Below are 14,675 nucleotides of genomic sequence, written 5' to 3'. Positions count from 1 at the left end.
CTCCACAGCTGAATCACTGTGGAGATGGGCAATGGAGAGAATATGATATGCCTTCATCTATCTTTATGCAGGAAAGCCCCCATGCTGTGCCTCAAAGTCACAATCTGTAAAGTCATTTTATTTCACAAAGATGAACAGAGACCTTGTTAATAATATCTGCCCCTTACCAACTTTGGTAGAATGTTGTGAGACTGAATTAATGTCTGAAAGCATTTGGAGCCCTGAAAATAATGTACTATATAAATACATTTTATTATTATTGCTATTATTGTACTTACGTCATTCTCAATTATTTGACATCATACATATTATCTAAAATTTTACTTCCTTTTAGAGCAACTCTCTAGATGATAAAAAATAAAATAATTTTACAGTGAAATATGTGCATATTTTTAGAAAGAATACTACACAAAAATTCTTTTCAACCAAGTTGATTCAAAAAGTCAGAAGAAGAAAAAAAATTATTTTCATGAATGATCTTTGAATGGAGTCTTATTGCTTTTTAAAATCATGCTAAGCAGGTAAATGAAATAATAGAGCAATTGGACAATCCCTTTGTATGATCAGACTAAAGTCATGGTATTGTAATTTTATAACATTGACCATTATCATCTTTTTTACTCTTTTCATTCTCAAAATGTCTTGTCTATAGAGAATAAATTTGCCAGCATTACCCTTAGAGAGCCCATTTAGGTGTGGCCAGGAAACCTTTCTTCTTAAAAGTGCATTTCTGTCCTTTGCTGTTGATGGTCAAAGCCTACCAAAGAGAGCAAGAGTTTCTAGTGAATGATCCAGCCTTATTTCAACACCACTCCTCTCTATCCCTGCTCTCTCTGTTTAGTGAAAACTTGCTCACGGTTCAGTTCCCAACTCCAATACCATCACCTCCATGAAATCTTTTCTGATCCCTCTAATCAGAAGTGATCTCCCTGAACTTAAGCACTACGTATATATTTCTTTCACAGACTTATTTTTTACAGTCTGATAAATTATCAGCTATTTTGTTTGCAACCTACTTGAATGCAAGTACTACTCTTTAAACATCTTTATTTCTCTAAATATCTTAAACATGTTTGTGAATATCTGCCTGAATAAACAAATGAGTGTTAATTCTCTACATGGTATTAACTCTTAAAGTAGTTTAGATATTTTTGAAGAGAAACTCCTCTATACTGCAACAAAGGATTTTGTAACTAAACATTTTTGTTTTTTTTAACTAGAGGACCTTTCTAAATGTTTCTAAAATGTTAAAGTTTCAACTCTATGTTTCAGAGTAAGGTGTGAAACAGGTGCAACCTGAGTGCTTGAGTTAATGACTATGTGCTACAAAATATTTCATTTTAAATATATTTTCCCTTTGTGAAGGGCTGCCCTAATGAAATTTGCAACACCTGTCAACCAGATCCAGGGAGTAGGTAACCAGTAGCAAAATAAGGTAGATGAAATAAGTGGTGTAAGTTGTTTGACTGACTTAAATTTTGTTTCTAATGGGAATATTTTAGGTATCTTAATAACTTCCAGATAATCTATTCCAAGGTTTTTATCACTCACAAAATATTTTTAGATGTCAAACAGAATCCTAGCATGTAAATGACTTCTTTATGGTTAGTATTTTTATTGTATTTTAGACTCAGCATTCTCTTTTTCCTTTTATGGCTTACTTATTTGGTTAAATTAAGGTGAACATATTCAGAGCAGACAATTGTTAGACATGAAATGTAAATACATTCAATAAATTTAACTAAAATACTTTTATAATATACCACAGCAGAAGCTAATGCCATTTGACTATTTTAATTTTTTTGAGACAGGGTCTCACTACGTTGCTCAGGCTTGTCTTGAGTTCCTGGGTGCAAGTGAAACTCCTGCCTCAGCCTCCTGAATAGCTGGTATTACAGGTGTGTGCTACCACACCCATGACTATTTTTATTTTGAAGGCATCTTACAACAGAAGCACACACTGACTTTACTTGCCATGAAAACAGAATAAGAACAGTACAGAATTGTTTAAATCCATTTCCTTAGAATTGTATTTTTTCTTAAAGATGGTGCAGATGATGGCATTTTGTTTTATTTGAGAAATCTATGTAGTATTATTTATTAGCAGTTGCCTCTGCATCTTTAGGAATTTGTGCTTTTAAAACAGTCTTGGTAGAATTCTTTATTTCTTTGTCAAAATTATGATTTTTATGGAATTATTGTGAAGTACATATTGTGTCTTCTTTGTAATATTTCATAGACTGTCTCAGGGTTCCACCTCCAGAATGTTTAATTAAGCCAATCTGGGGTGGCGTCTGAGAATGTGCGTTTTTATTAGTTCCAAGGTGAAGTTGATGCTGCTGGTCCAGGGACCACACTTTGAGAACCACTGTCCTAGGCAAAGAGCTGGAGTTCTGGTTCTACCCCCACTTCCCAACAGAGGACTTTCACAATGTAGTTTCTTCTCTCTCCTAATTAAACCATCAGGAGTGATGAAATGTACTAGTCGACTGAGAAATAGTTAAAGAGAATGCTGGCACCAAATTCATACTAGGTATTATGCCAAGTGTTTTGGGAGGTGCACATCAATAAATAAACATTATTCTTGACCTTCAGGACCTGTCTTAGTCAGTTTGGGCTGCTGTAGCAGAATTCCAGAGAGTGGCTAAACAAGAGAAATTTGTTTCTCACAGTTCTGGAGACTGGATAATCCAAGACAGGTGTCAACATATCCATCTGGTAAGGGCATTCTTCTTCGTTTGCAGACAGTCGTCTTCTCCTTGTGTCCTCACAAAGGGAGAGCATCTTTCTCATGTCTTCTTTTAATCCCATGGCACTAATCCCATTCAATGGGGGCTCCACCTCCATAATTGAATTACCTCCCAAAGGCCCTACCTCCAAATGCCATCACATTTAGGATTTAGGCTTCAACATGTGAATTTGGGGGGACTCGAATATTCAGCCTATAGCAGGGCCTTAGCATTCAGGAGGGTGAGCTGGCAAGTCATGCATGCATACCTACAACTATAATGTATTGCAGAAGGTAATGGACATATGAAAGAAATAAAGGATTCATAATCAGTGAGATTATGACAGTGGGAACAACTAAAGTTTAATTTTTGTTGAGGGGATCTATGAAGCCTTCTTAGAGGAAAGGATGGAGATTTTGTGCTTTTGTTCTTGACTTAAAAAAAGAGAATATAAAAATTATAAAGATTCTGTTTTTAGTATTATATTTTGAAATGGGCAAGAAAAGCAAAAAGAATATGTGTCCATCTTATTAATAATTTTCATTATGGTGAATAAAGCATTTAATGAGTATACTGAGCAAATATTGAACTGCATATAATTGAGTCATTTATATAATATGTTATATATCATATATATTTTTATATATTAATATATTTATTAGGATTATGAGTTTGGATATTTTATATCACTTGTGGAAATAATATAATTTTGAGCAGAGTGCTCTTGTTCTTCAAAAATATTTTATAGAAATATATTATTTTTCTCCTTTGGTACAGACATTAGACAAAATCAAGAATCAGTTTAAAAAGAAAAAAATGTAACAAGGAAAAGAAAATCTGCAATGCAAGAAAACATGAATTATTACATGATAGGAAGTAATCATTACCATTCATTTGGTCTCGGGATTGAGCAGGATTATATACTTGTTTTTGCAGTCACTTCTCTGTAGTTCCTATCATCATTCATATACATAAACCTACACACTTATATGGAGACAGTAGTCTTTTAAAAATGTTTACTTATTCATTCAAATAGACATGGGCAACATAGACATAGTCTTTATTTTTTACAGAGTTTGCAGTCTAGTACAGAAGACATATATTAAACAAACAAATATATCTATAAATGTATGATTATACATTTTATTAAGTTATATGGAAGAAAAACAAAATTATGGTGTTTATGAGTGAAAAGAACAGTGAAAGGAGAATTCAGATTGCTGTAAAGGAAATCCAAGGCAGAAAATACAATTTAAGTGAAGATCTTGAGGTAGAAATAAATGGTTTGCTAGGAAATGAAATATAGCCATTGTGACTGAAGCATAGTGATTCCGGGAGAGAGTGATATGAAGTAAGAAGGAGAGGGAGGCAGGGGTCAATACTGAAAGGCCTTGTAGGTTTGTATTGTGTGTTAGTTGTATTGTGCCAAATAGCTTTTTAAGCATCTTTTCAGCTTCAGTCTCTTTTTATACATTAATGTTGTACATTAGAATTATTTACTTGCTCAAAAAATAGCAATACTGGCTCAATAAGGGTTAGAAAAAAGAGGTCATAGATGGAAGTGTCATAGATGGAAATATCACTGAGACAGTGATTTGTTGCATGAGATTTATTGGGGAGCAACATCTTTAAGAGAAGGGAGGAGGAAGGTTGAGGGAGAAGTTGAATTGCATCAGGAGGTCTCAGCTCTGTGATCTGGATGGCCCTTTATATTGGTCCCAAACCAAGACAAAGGCTCTGGGCCTATGTACTCTGTCAATTCCAAGTCATTGATTGAATCCAGGCTGGGGGCAGGATAACAAAATCTACCTGGGGCAGGGCAACTGATTTTCTCCGGTGAGATATAGTTATGAACAGTCAGCAGCCAGCACTCCTGGCAGTTGGAACTTTGGGTTTGGTTCTGTAGGTAGGAATGAGACATGATGAGCTCCTGCAGTCCTGGCCACTGCTTCACAAAGAGCCCCACAGTGATGTGATATAGCACAGCAGACATGCTTGTTGTCTTTTTTTTTTTTTTTTTTTTTTTTTTTTTTTTTTTTTTTTGAGATGGAATCTTGCCCTGTCACCCAGGCTGGAGTGCAGTGGTGTGATCTCGGCTCACTGCAACCTCCGCCTCCCAGGTTCAAGCAATTCTCTTGCCTCAGCCTCCTGAGTAGCTGGGATTACAGGTGCCCACCACCACACCCAGATAAGTTTTCATATTTTTAGTAGAGACATGATTTTGCTATGTTGGCCAGGATGATCTCGAACTCGTGACCTCAGGTGATCTGCCCGCCTTGGCCTCCCAAAGTGCTGGTATTATAGGTGTGAGCCACTGCACCCAGCCATGCTTGCTGTCTTTAGCCACACAGGTTATCTTCAGTTTTGCAAGGAGAAACCATCCCTCAGATAAGTAGGTGGAGGACAGGGAAAGGAAGAATTTATTTGCATGGTCTTTTCTGTCTCCTATTTTCCACTTATCAGGGTTTACCCCATAACCCATGCCTCTTAGGAAGCCATATTCTATGCTCTGCATTGTGGGATTTCATTCATAAAATAAACTCTCATCAGGAGAGAGAAAGGAGGAGACAACGAAGGGAATTAGAGAAAGCATATCCAGTTGAGTAGGTAAAGCATGTAGCCTGGTACTTGGCTCATAGTAAATGTTCAATAAAGAGCTAACACTTACTTAGCACCTTACTGTGTACCAGCCAATATTTTGAGCACTTTACATTGATTAACTTATCTCATTCTCACAATAATTTAATGGAAAAGATGCTAATACTAATATATTTACATTTTACAAATGAGGAAATTGCAGCTCAGAGGGTAAACAGCTAGTAAGGAGCATAGCAGAGCTGTTATAACCAGGTGCCATTTCAGAGTCTATGCTCTTGGCCAGGTGCAGTGGCTCAGGTCTGTAATCCCAACACTTTGGGAAGCCAAGACAGGTGGATCGCCTGAGGTCAGGAGTGGCCAACATGACAAAACACCATCTCTACGAAAAATACAAAAATTAGCTTGGCGTGGTGGCACGCACCTGTAATCCCAGCTACTTCAGAGGTTGAGGCAGGAGAATTACTTGAACCAAGGAGGCAGAGGTTGCAGTGAGCTGAGATTGTGCCACTGCACTCCAGCCTGAGTGACAGACCAAGACTCCGTCTCAAAAAAACAAAGCAAAACAAAAACAGAGTCTATGCTCTTAATCACTCCACTATATTGTGGCTGTTATTATTGCTATCATTATTAGAATATGTACATACTTTATTATCCCTATAAATATCATTAGCAAAATACATTCAAATATGTAAAGCTTTTCAAGAGTTTCAGTAATTTTTATCTTTATTTTAAAACTATATCAGAAAATGTTTTATAGATATGAAAACAAGGCAGAAAGTCTTGGAACTTATTCAAGTTTCTTTATATGGTAGAAGACAGGAATATAAGATAAAAGAAAATATGCATGGCTAATTCAATAAAAATATATTCGGCATAATATTTCTTGTGTCAGGAAGATGACAGCCTGGTCTGGAGTTAGAAAATCTGCAAACACAGAGGTTCTAATTCCATTTCTGCCATTAACTTATTTGTTAATCACAGTAGGTCATTTAATCTCTTTATGTGTTTCTGTATTTGCAAAATAGAGTAATTAGTAAAAGCTATACCATATGTATCAGAGGACTTTTTTTCTTTCAGGATAGAAATGAGAAAATACATCTGAAATGTAAAAACAGAAAAACAATAGATTTAAATGTCTTAGAAGTACTGCATTTTAAAAACCTCCATATTAAAAATATAGGTAATTTTTATAATTTTGTAGGGAATCCTAGTTAGAATGGTTTCCATCCTTTTATTTTTAACGGGATCCTAATTTTTATTGCATCCTGCACACTGAGCAGTATCTTCACCCTGCTGATATAACAAAAATTTATATATCAAGAATAATTTATTTAGCAATTCCTACTTCATTGTTCACTCAACAAAGAATGTTTGACAAAAATATTACTGCTTTGTTCAGTATATCCACACACTCTCAAATGTTACAAGAAATCAATTTGGAACCTAAGAATTGATTTTTTTCAATAATTGGATGAATTTATTAAATTAACTACTTTTGTGTTTTGAGATTACAGCAGATGAGTGTTTTTAGTGTTTCCTACATGTTTTCTTTATACGCTGGAAAGTAACATTCTTTTCCGTTATCTCACAGGTTTAGTTCGCTGTGCCATGCCACTCTATACATACTGTTTTTATTTTACATTTCCATATTCTGAAGAGGGACTGTTTTTACTACTTAAAATAACTTACACTTTTGATTTTGTGTCCAAGTTCTATGTACATCTTTGTACCTTACCCGTTCATATATGTTTTCAATTATATTAGGCCTTTCTTCTTATATAAGACCTTTTCATATTTATTAAATTATTTATAGAGCACAAACTTCCCTATAGATTTTTTTATTTTTATGATTGCTTAGAAAATTACTGTACTTACATTTAGAGTAATATAAAATTAGATACATGCATTTCTGAGTAATTATCTTTACAGTGGTAGTTCTCTGGTTAATTTTTATTTTTTTCATAATAACAATAGTAAAGATTAAAACAAATAATATATTCACTTTTAATGTAACATATGATTGTTATTTTTCCTAGCAAAAATTCTCATTTATTCGTATGTAACTGCCTTGAAATTTGTACTTTAAGGACAAAGAAAGGTCACCAATCCCTCTAACTCCTGGTTTTTTGTCAAAAATGGACACAGTTAATGAGGTTTGTTTGGTACAGAACAAATTCTCAGACACAGATAGAGATCCTTTCAATGGAAACAAATTTGTTTGGCTTTACCAGGTTACTTAGCGATTAATAATAGCCTTGAGATGCAGGTCAGAGAGGTCATTGTACCAGCTTGCCAACACAATCTAAACGTGCAGCTAGCCTGGCTCTGTGGGCGCAGAAGCCCCCAAAATACTATGCATAAAGTAAAACAGGCTATTTTCTGACTCCTTTTTTCATATTAATAAGCAATTTTCAAGAGAAGGGTGGCAAAATGGGGGCCATGCCACTCCAAGTAATTCATTTATTTTGCAATTTAATCTTATGTTGAAAAAAATTGCTCTGCTGCAATAGCATAGCTTGGTGATTTTTAAACGTCAGTGTGTTTCATAAGTAACCTTGTATGAAGTATTGTATTGGTAGCCTTTAACAGAAAATTGCAACAAAAATATTTCTAGACATTGAAGTAGAAAGGAGAATCTCTTTTATTTTTTGAATTTTTTCCTCTACTTTCCTCAGATATCTTTGAGAAAAATGCTCAGATGATTTATTTAAAACTTTACTTACAGAACTAGACACTAAGTTACATACCTACTTAAAAAAAAAAGTATAGTACAATTTCAAAACATTATTTTAACACAAAGAGTTAAGTTTTTCCTTGAAAATAAAGGATTTATTTTTCTCCATATTTGATATCATAATCTGTTTAGCAGGTGTTTTCACATAGTATACTTAAAAGCTTTTTTTTGTTTATATTTCTTAGATACACATAAATAATGAAAAGTTTCATTATTTTAATAGAATTTATTATGCCTAGAAAAGACTTGCACTTTCTCACCTGATTTAGCTTTTATTCGAATTATCTACATAATTGGACAAAATGTCAGCCTTTGTTTGAAGTGCAAGATAATATATGTAATCTTATTGGTATTATTTGAACTGTCAACTGAAGTAAACCTACAATAAATTAAGTGTATGTATAAAACCTGTCACATTTTAAAATTTAGGCCATTAGTTAGTATGCAAAATAAATGATTAGAGATTTGAAAATACAAATCCAAAATGTAAGGGAAAACAGTAGCTCAGATGCTTTCTTGGGAGATTTAAGTATGTCCAAAAAAGTTAATCTTAAAGCAAAAAAACCTGATAATTTAGTAAGACACACTTTGCATTTGATATGAGTATTTTCTCAGCTTTGAATTAATTATAATATACTCATTTGATCTCAAAAACTTAATCACCAAAATATCACATAAATGCTTTCTAAATTTTGCAAAGATTCTTGTAGAAAATGCAGGTAAGATAGATTACACCACTGATTTGGATGGATATGGATGATGGTTGCCCCTCAAAAAAAAACTGATTTATCATCAGTGAAAGAATTAAAATGTGAACACATAGTATCATAAATAACTACAGATGGTTTTGATGCAGGAAGGCACTTGAGGAGTTTGCAGAAATGAAAGAAAGAGAAGAGAAGAAAGCTAACCTCGAAAGGGAAGAGAAGAAAAGAGATTACCAAGCCCGAAAGATGCATTACCTCCTCAGCACAAAGCAGGTTGGTCTACCTGTCCCTGACAGCTCCTGTAAGCCACTTGGGCCCCTAGCCTGACAGAGATAAACTAGCAAGCTGAATGGGACATGACTTGTTGAAAAGATATCACAAAGACACTACTTCGAGTTCAATTTCGTGCTTCTGTGTAGGTGCGCGCAGGCACCATGACTCGTCTGTGACAGCAGCTTCATAGAGGCAGCCGCTGCGATGCTGGCAGAAAGGTCCAAGTCAGCAGTGTGATCTGCCACGGTGATAACACAACACGAAGGGCATAACCTCGCTTTCAAAACTCATTCTGAATGGCTTATTGTTGTGTTGTGAATTGATCAAGAACTAACAAGTTATTAGGCTGAAGTGGCTTTCATGTTTTCTCTTTTAATTGAGCTAATGTTGAGATTAAAACCATTTTTTGACCCTTTCTAAATTTTGATGGAAGTTTTCAGGTAAAACTTTTAACAAAATTGCTTCAGCTGTTACATCTTCTTATAGAAATATAAGCATGAAATTTGGAATACTTAGACATTTATTTTACAATGCTTGCTAAAATGTCAATACCTTGGATTTTGTCCTGGTTACTAGGAAAGAATACATGGCATGTGGAATAGTCTCAAAAAAGAAATACGGTTTTAAAAATCATGAATTTGGGGGTTGAGATGTGTTTTGTTACTAGGGAGCTAGTCAGGAAACTAGCAATCTCTGGGTTTTTATTTTTTCTCACAGACTTTCAAGTCCTATGTTGTAGTTTTGGCCAGAGTCACATAGTCGAATGTCTCCAGGCAGGGGCAAGTCAAGTCCCAGTGGTGAAGGGTGAGCCCCAAGACTGAATGTCATCCTTAGAGGCATCCAAATTAAAAAAATATATTAAATCCTGGGCTGGCCGTGTACATTTGGAACGTAGATCTCCCTCTATCTCTAGCTTCTGCTTGGTAGTCTGAATATCATTACTTTTTAATCATGGTGACTATCTTCATGTTTACTTGGATTTGTGTAGCTGAGTTATCTTCATGTGACAGGTAAGGAAACAAACTCAGAGGTGTTACGTGGCTGAGTCAGAGATACAAAGCTAGTAGAAATAGACATGGCACTCGGCAGTCTAAGGTCACTGGACTTCAAATACTTAGGCAATAATTTAAAGATACTTTTAAAAATTAAAAGTCAAAATATTTTAACTTTTCATTAAAATCTATAGTAGTAACAGTTTTAGTTGTATAATTGAAGTGCTACCTTTTTATATGGAATTTCAAATAAAAAATTCCTTTTCGCAGAAATTTTTTAACTTTAGTTATTAGTCATTTCAACTTTCATTAAACTAAGCATACTATTAATACCCTTATTTCTTTAAATCTGGTATTTTATTTTTTACAACACATTTGTTAATCGTAACTCTGAACATCTTTATACTCTGAATCTTTCTTAATATGAGTTCTAGTTGTGCGAAGTATATTTATGATGGATACTGTAATACAGAAAGCATTTTTTTAAATAGTGAAATCATTTTTTTTTTTAAGAGGGAGCGAAAAAGAGTCTTACCCTGTTGCCCAGGCTGCAGTACAGTGGCGTGATCTTGGCTCACTGCAACCTACGCCTCCTGGATTCAAGCAATTCTCCTGCCTCAGCCTCCAGAGTAGCTGAGATTACAGGCACCCGCCACCACACCAGGCTAATTTTTGTATTTTAATAGAGATGGGGTGTCACCATGTTGGTCAGGCTGTTCTTGATCTCCTGACCTCAAATGATCCCCCCACCTCGGCCTCCTAAAGTGCTGGGATTAAAGGCGTGAGCTACCACACCTGGCCTAAAACAGTGGAATTGTATTTAACTGAACATTTGTTAATTCTGTTTTATTCAAGGTTGTTGAGATACTGAGTATCTAGTGAAATGATTTAGAAAGTCCATGAAGACTCAGGTTTTTTTTAAACTAATAAAAATAATCTGACAGCAAATATCTATGGAGTGCTTATCATGTGCCAAACAGTATTGTAGAGACTTTCTATGCATTATTTCTTAATTAATTTCATTTCATTTTTTAAATTAAGCACCTGGTTTGACAAAGAATTTTCACAAACCTGACTAAAACACTTGAATCATAGACCTTAATGGATTTTCAGATATTACCATTGTGTTTTAAGTATATTTGTATTAACAAATACAAGCTGTCAATGTATTTTTCTCCTTCTTTATACCATATAAGCTGCTGATAATATCAATGTGTGTAAACTTTACTTTAGTGATCCCTAGTCTCCAAAACTCCTTGGCATCCAATAAAATAATTATTTTTGAGGCACTATGGCAAGGTTGAAAGAACCCAAATATTGTCATCAGACAGAGCTGAACTGACATCCCAGCTCTCACACTAAGGGTAATATATTAGGAGATTACCTTCAGTTTTCCGAGCCTCTGCTTCCCTCTGCATTTGTGGGATAATGAAACCCATCTTGGAAGAATGTTATGAGGATTAAATGTCATGTATTTAAAACAGTGCCAGACCGTTAGATGGCATTCAGTAAATGGTAACAATCATATTATTAGAATTTAACCACAGATAAACCTAAGGTTTTCTTCTTTAATTTTCTTCCATTAATCTTACCAATTGGAAGCATTCATTTTCTCATTTCCTTTCTTGGCTTTCCTTTAGTTATTAATAAAAAAATTAGTTAGAAATCTCTATGCTGGTGTCCCCCACCTCCATTTGACACTTGACTTCACAGACCTGAGGACATTACAGGTGAAACTGTATTCTCAAATTGCTTCCCTTGGAGAGAAATATTACAAAAATAACAGGGATTTTCATTTGGACCTGGCCAGTTGGTAAACTTCATCATAGTGATCTTAAGATTTGATCACAGGTAACTAGAGATGAAAAGACAACCCTTTGAACCTGTGGAGCCACTTTTGTTTCCAAGACAAACTTTTTGTGTGTGTGGTGGTAAAATAGAATAGCTGTGTCATCTTAGTCTCATCTGTTCATTTTGTTCAAGGGATTAGTTGTACTGACAGAATGATACTGGAAAGTTCATATGTTCTATTCCTTATATCCCAACAGATTTGCTTTACTTAGCTTTTAATCAGTATTTTTTCATCATGATATAAAAAAGTTGACCTTTAAAACATACTACAAGTCACAACTATTAAAACAAACAGTCTCCATCTAAACAAAAGTATGCAACACTAAGATTTAATAAATACAATAAACATGAATCTTAACTTACATTCACCAGTTAATCACTTCCAATAATATTTTTGAGTACCTGCCATCTAATAGTAGTGTGCTAGGACTTTAGTATAAATATAAACTATTTAATCTTTAACCACAAAAAGCGCTGAGCCTAATTTCAGTCTAATGTCAATTTTTTTGTAGATGGAAATTGCCAACTTTTCACTACTGCTTATATGGGCGATCTCACTGAAATTAATAACTATTTATACTTATGATTTTGCTGATGTGCTATTTTACTTTAATAAAAAACAACATAACCTTCCTTCCTGAGCCTAAGGAAGATTCAGAGAATAAAAGACGCATATTTCAATCTGAGTGTTGTTAGTAATTTTTACAGCATGTCTGGGCTATTGGGAAGAAATTAAGCTGCAGATTTTAAAATATTCCTTACTTGGTTGTTTACAAATTAATTTCATTGTTTGTTTTAAGATTTTGATTTCAAATTATATTTGTAGACCTTTAAGTACAAATAAAAGCCAAATAAGAATTAATAATATTTATCTTAAAAGATTTGTATCAATTTTAACATTCAGTGCCTGCAGATATTTGAAAATTCTCCAAATAAATATTCAAGTTTGAATAATTTTATAAAAAGTATGTCAGGATAGGAAAAGCTTTATTGATCTGCTTAAAAGGAATAAATCTAATAGCATTTTTAGCTAAGAGGGGGACATTATATTGATGATTTATATTGGCGATTGGTGATTGGGAATGATGTTAGTATGGTTTATAGAATAGTAATTTTTACATTACATTTTTATTGTTCTAATAGCTTACTTTAGATGAGTAGAAATAAAACATTAATTTTGACAGTGCTTCATAAAAGATAATTTTGTAAGTCAAAATTGTATTTGTGAATTCAGATATAGATGGTGTAAGATTGAGTTTTTTAATGTATTAGTAATTTTAGGATGATTATGCTGGTATACTCATATACTCATATGCTGATTGCAAAGTTTTAAAGTCAGGTTTAAGCCTATATTTAGTACAAATTCAATGTATACCTTAAAATATTACCAAAAGCTATTACTAATTTTTGATGGTATTAATTATCTCATCTTTATTCAAGCAAATATGTTAGCGCTAATAGAAATTACACAAGTAAATAACTAATATTGCAATGAGTGAATTAATAGACCCCTCAGGGTTTTATTAATTAAAAAGTTCGAGTCATATTAAAACACCTTTTGTATATGTTTATTTCAATCAGAAAGCTGAATATGGTAACTTATTTGCATAAATAATCAATCACCATTTACTAGTAGTAATAAGGTTAATTTGTTGCTACAGACATAATAGGATTAGTCAATTATATTTCCCAGAAAATACTATTTGTTATGCACCCCATCACCTGTAAAACAGGATTGGGTTTAGCACCCTTATTAAATGAACACATCAAAAAATCTTTGTCCCTGTAAAAGTTTTATGAAAGGAAGGCTAATTTTGGTTGATTTGGATAAAGTAAAATGCAAATATTGCTTCCATTTGTAAATTTAATTTATCTTTCTCTAAAGATTGATTACTTAATAAAGTTATTTATTTTGATTCAGTAACTAGTCAAACTAAATCTAACACATATAAGACATATTTCCTTTGAAGAAAATCTCATTTGCAGATTTGTTTTATTCCAAATAAACTGACTTTCATTCCCCTGCCCTTGTTCTTAGGTAATAAATTATGTTGTCTGCTCCACCTACTGGTGGATATATGCAAAGGCCTATTGTTGGATTTAGTAAAAGATGCCTCTAAAGTATTGCCAGAATTTTTGAGAGTCTTCCTGGAGATTAGAAAAATTACAGACAAATGTAAAAATCAAGATCCAAATTATAAAAGATTAGTTTGGAAATATTGGTTATTACATAGAATTATACACGGTAATAGTTTCTTGTTAGTAAAAATGTTACCCTGTTTTTCATTTTAATGTGATAATAAAAAAGGTAAATAAACATAAAATATACATATAACTCAGTATAACTATGTCTATTTTATTTTAGTGTGGCATTTAAGAGTTTACACATATTGAAATTAAAACTAAAGTAGAAACAAATTTACTTCAATTAAAATTGTTACATGTATATAATGGAAATAGTTTTCATGTCATAATTTATACGATAGATTTTTGATGTTTTTCCTCACTCCCCACTAAAGTAGTGAAAATATTACTGAAATAACTATTTTATTTATTATTTTAAAAAGATCCTATACTGTGTTTAATATTGATAAAATTTTACTTTGAATTATATTTTTGAGGAAGCCAAAACGGTTTCAGCTACTTTTTTCCCAAATGATATTAAATCATATTTGTACAGAGAAAGACTGTCTTAATTTTAAAAATTAAACTTGGCCAGGCGCGGTGGCTCACACCTGTAATTCCAGCATTTTGGGAGGCCAAGGCGGGTGGATCCCGAGGTCAGGAGATC

General features: G+C 33.5%; 1 protein-coding gene across 1 annotated transcript in view; it reads left to right on the top strand.

The window, feature by feature from the left end:
* SPATA17 (spermatogenesis associated 17) overlaps positions 1-14,675 on the top strand; it is a 233,015-nt gene that overhangs the window by 89,022 nt on the left and 129,318 nt on the right. The window contains exon 6 of the mRNA XM_025397478.1: positions 8,918-9,041. Within this exon, the coding sequence (XP_025253263.1) occupies positions 8,918-9,041 (124 nt within the window). The remainder of the gene's footprint in view (positions 1-8,917; positions 9,042-14,675) is intronic.

Source organism: Theropithecus gelada, chromosome 1 (genome assembly GCF_003255815.1).
Source record: "Theropithecus gelada isolate Dixy chromosome 1, Tgel_1.0, whole genome shotgun sequence".
NCBI classification, from domain to species: domain Eukaryota; kingdom Metazoa; phylum Chordata; class Mammalia; order Primates; family Cercopithecidae; genus Theropithecus; species Theropithecus gelada.
The sequence above is the reverse complement of the archived record's forward strand: the minus strand, read 5'-3'. Positions and strand labels throughout refer to the sequence as shown.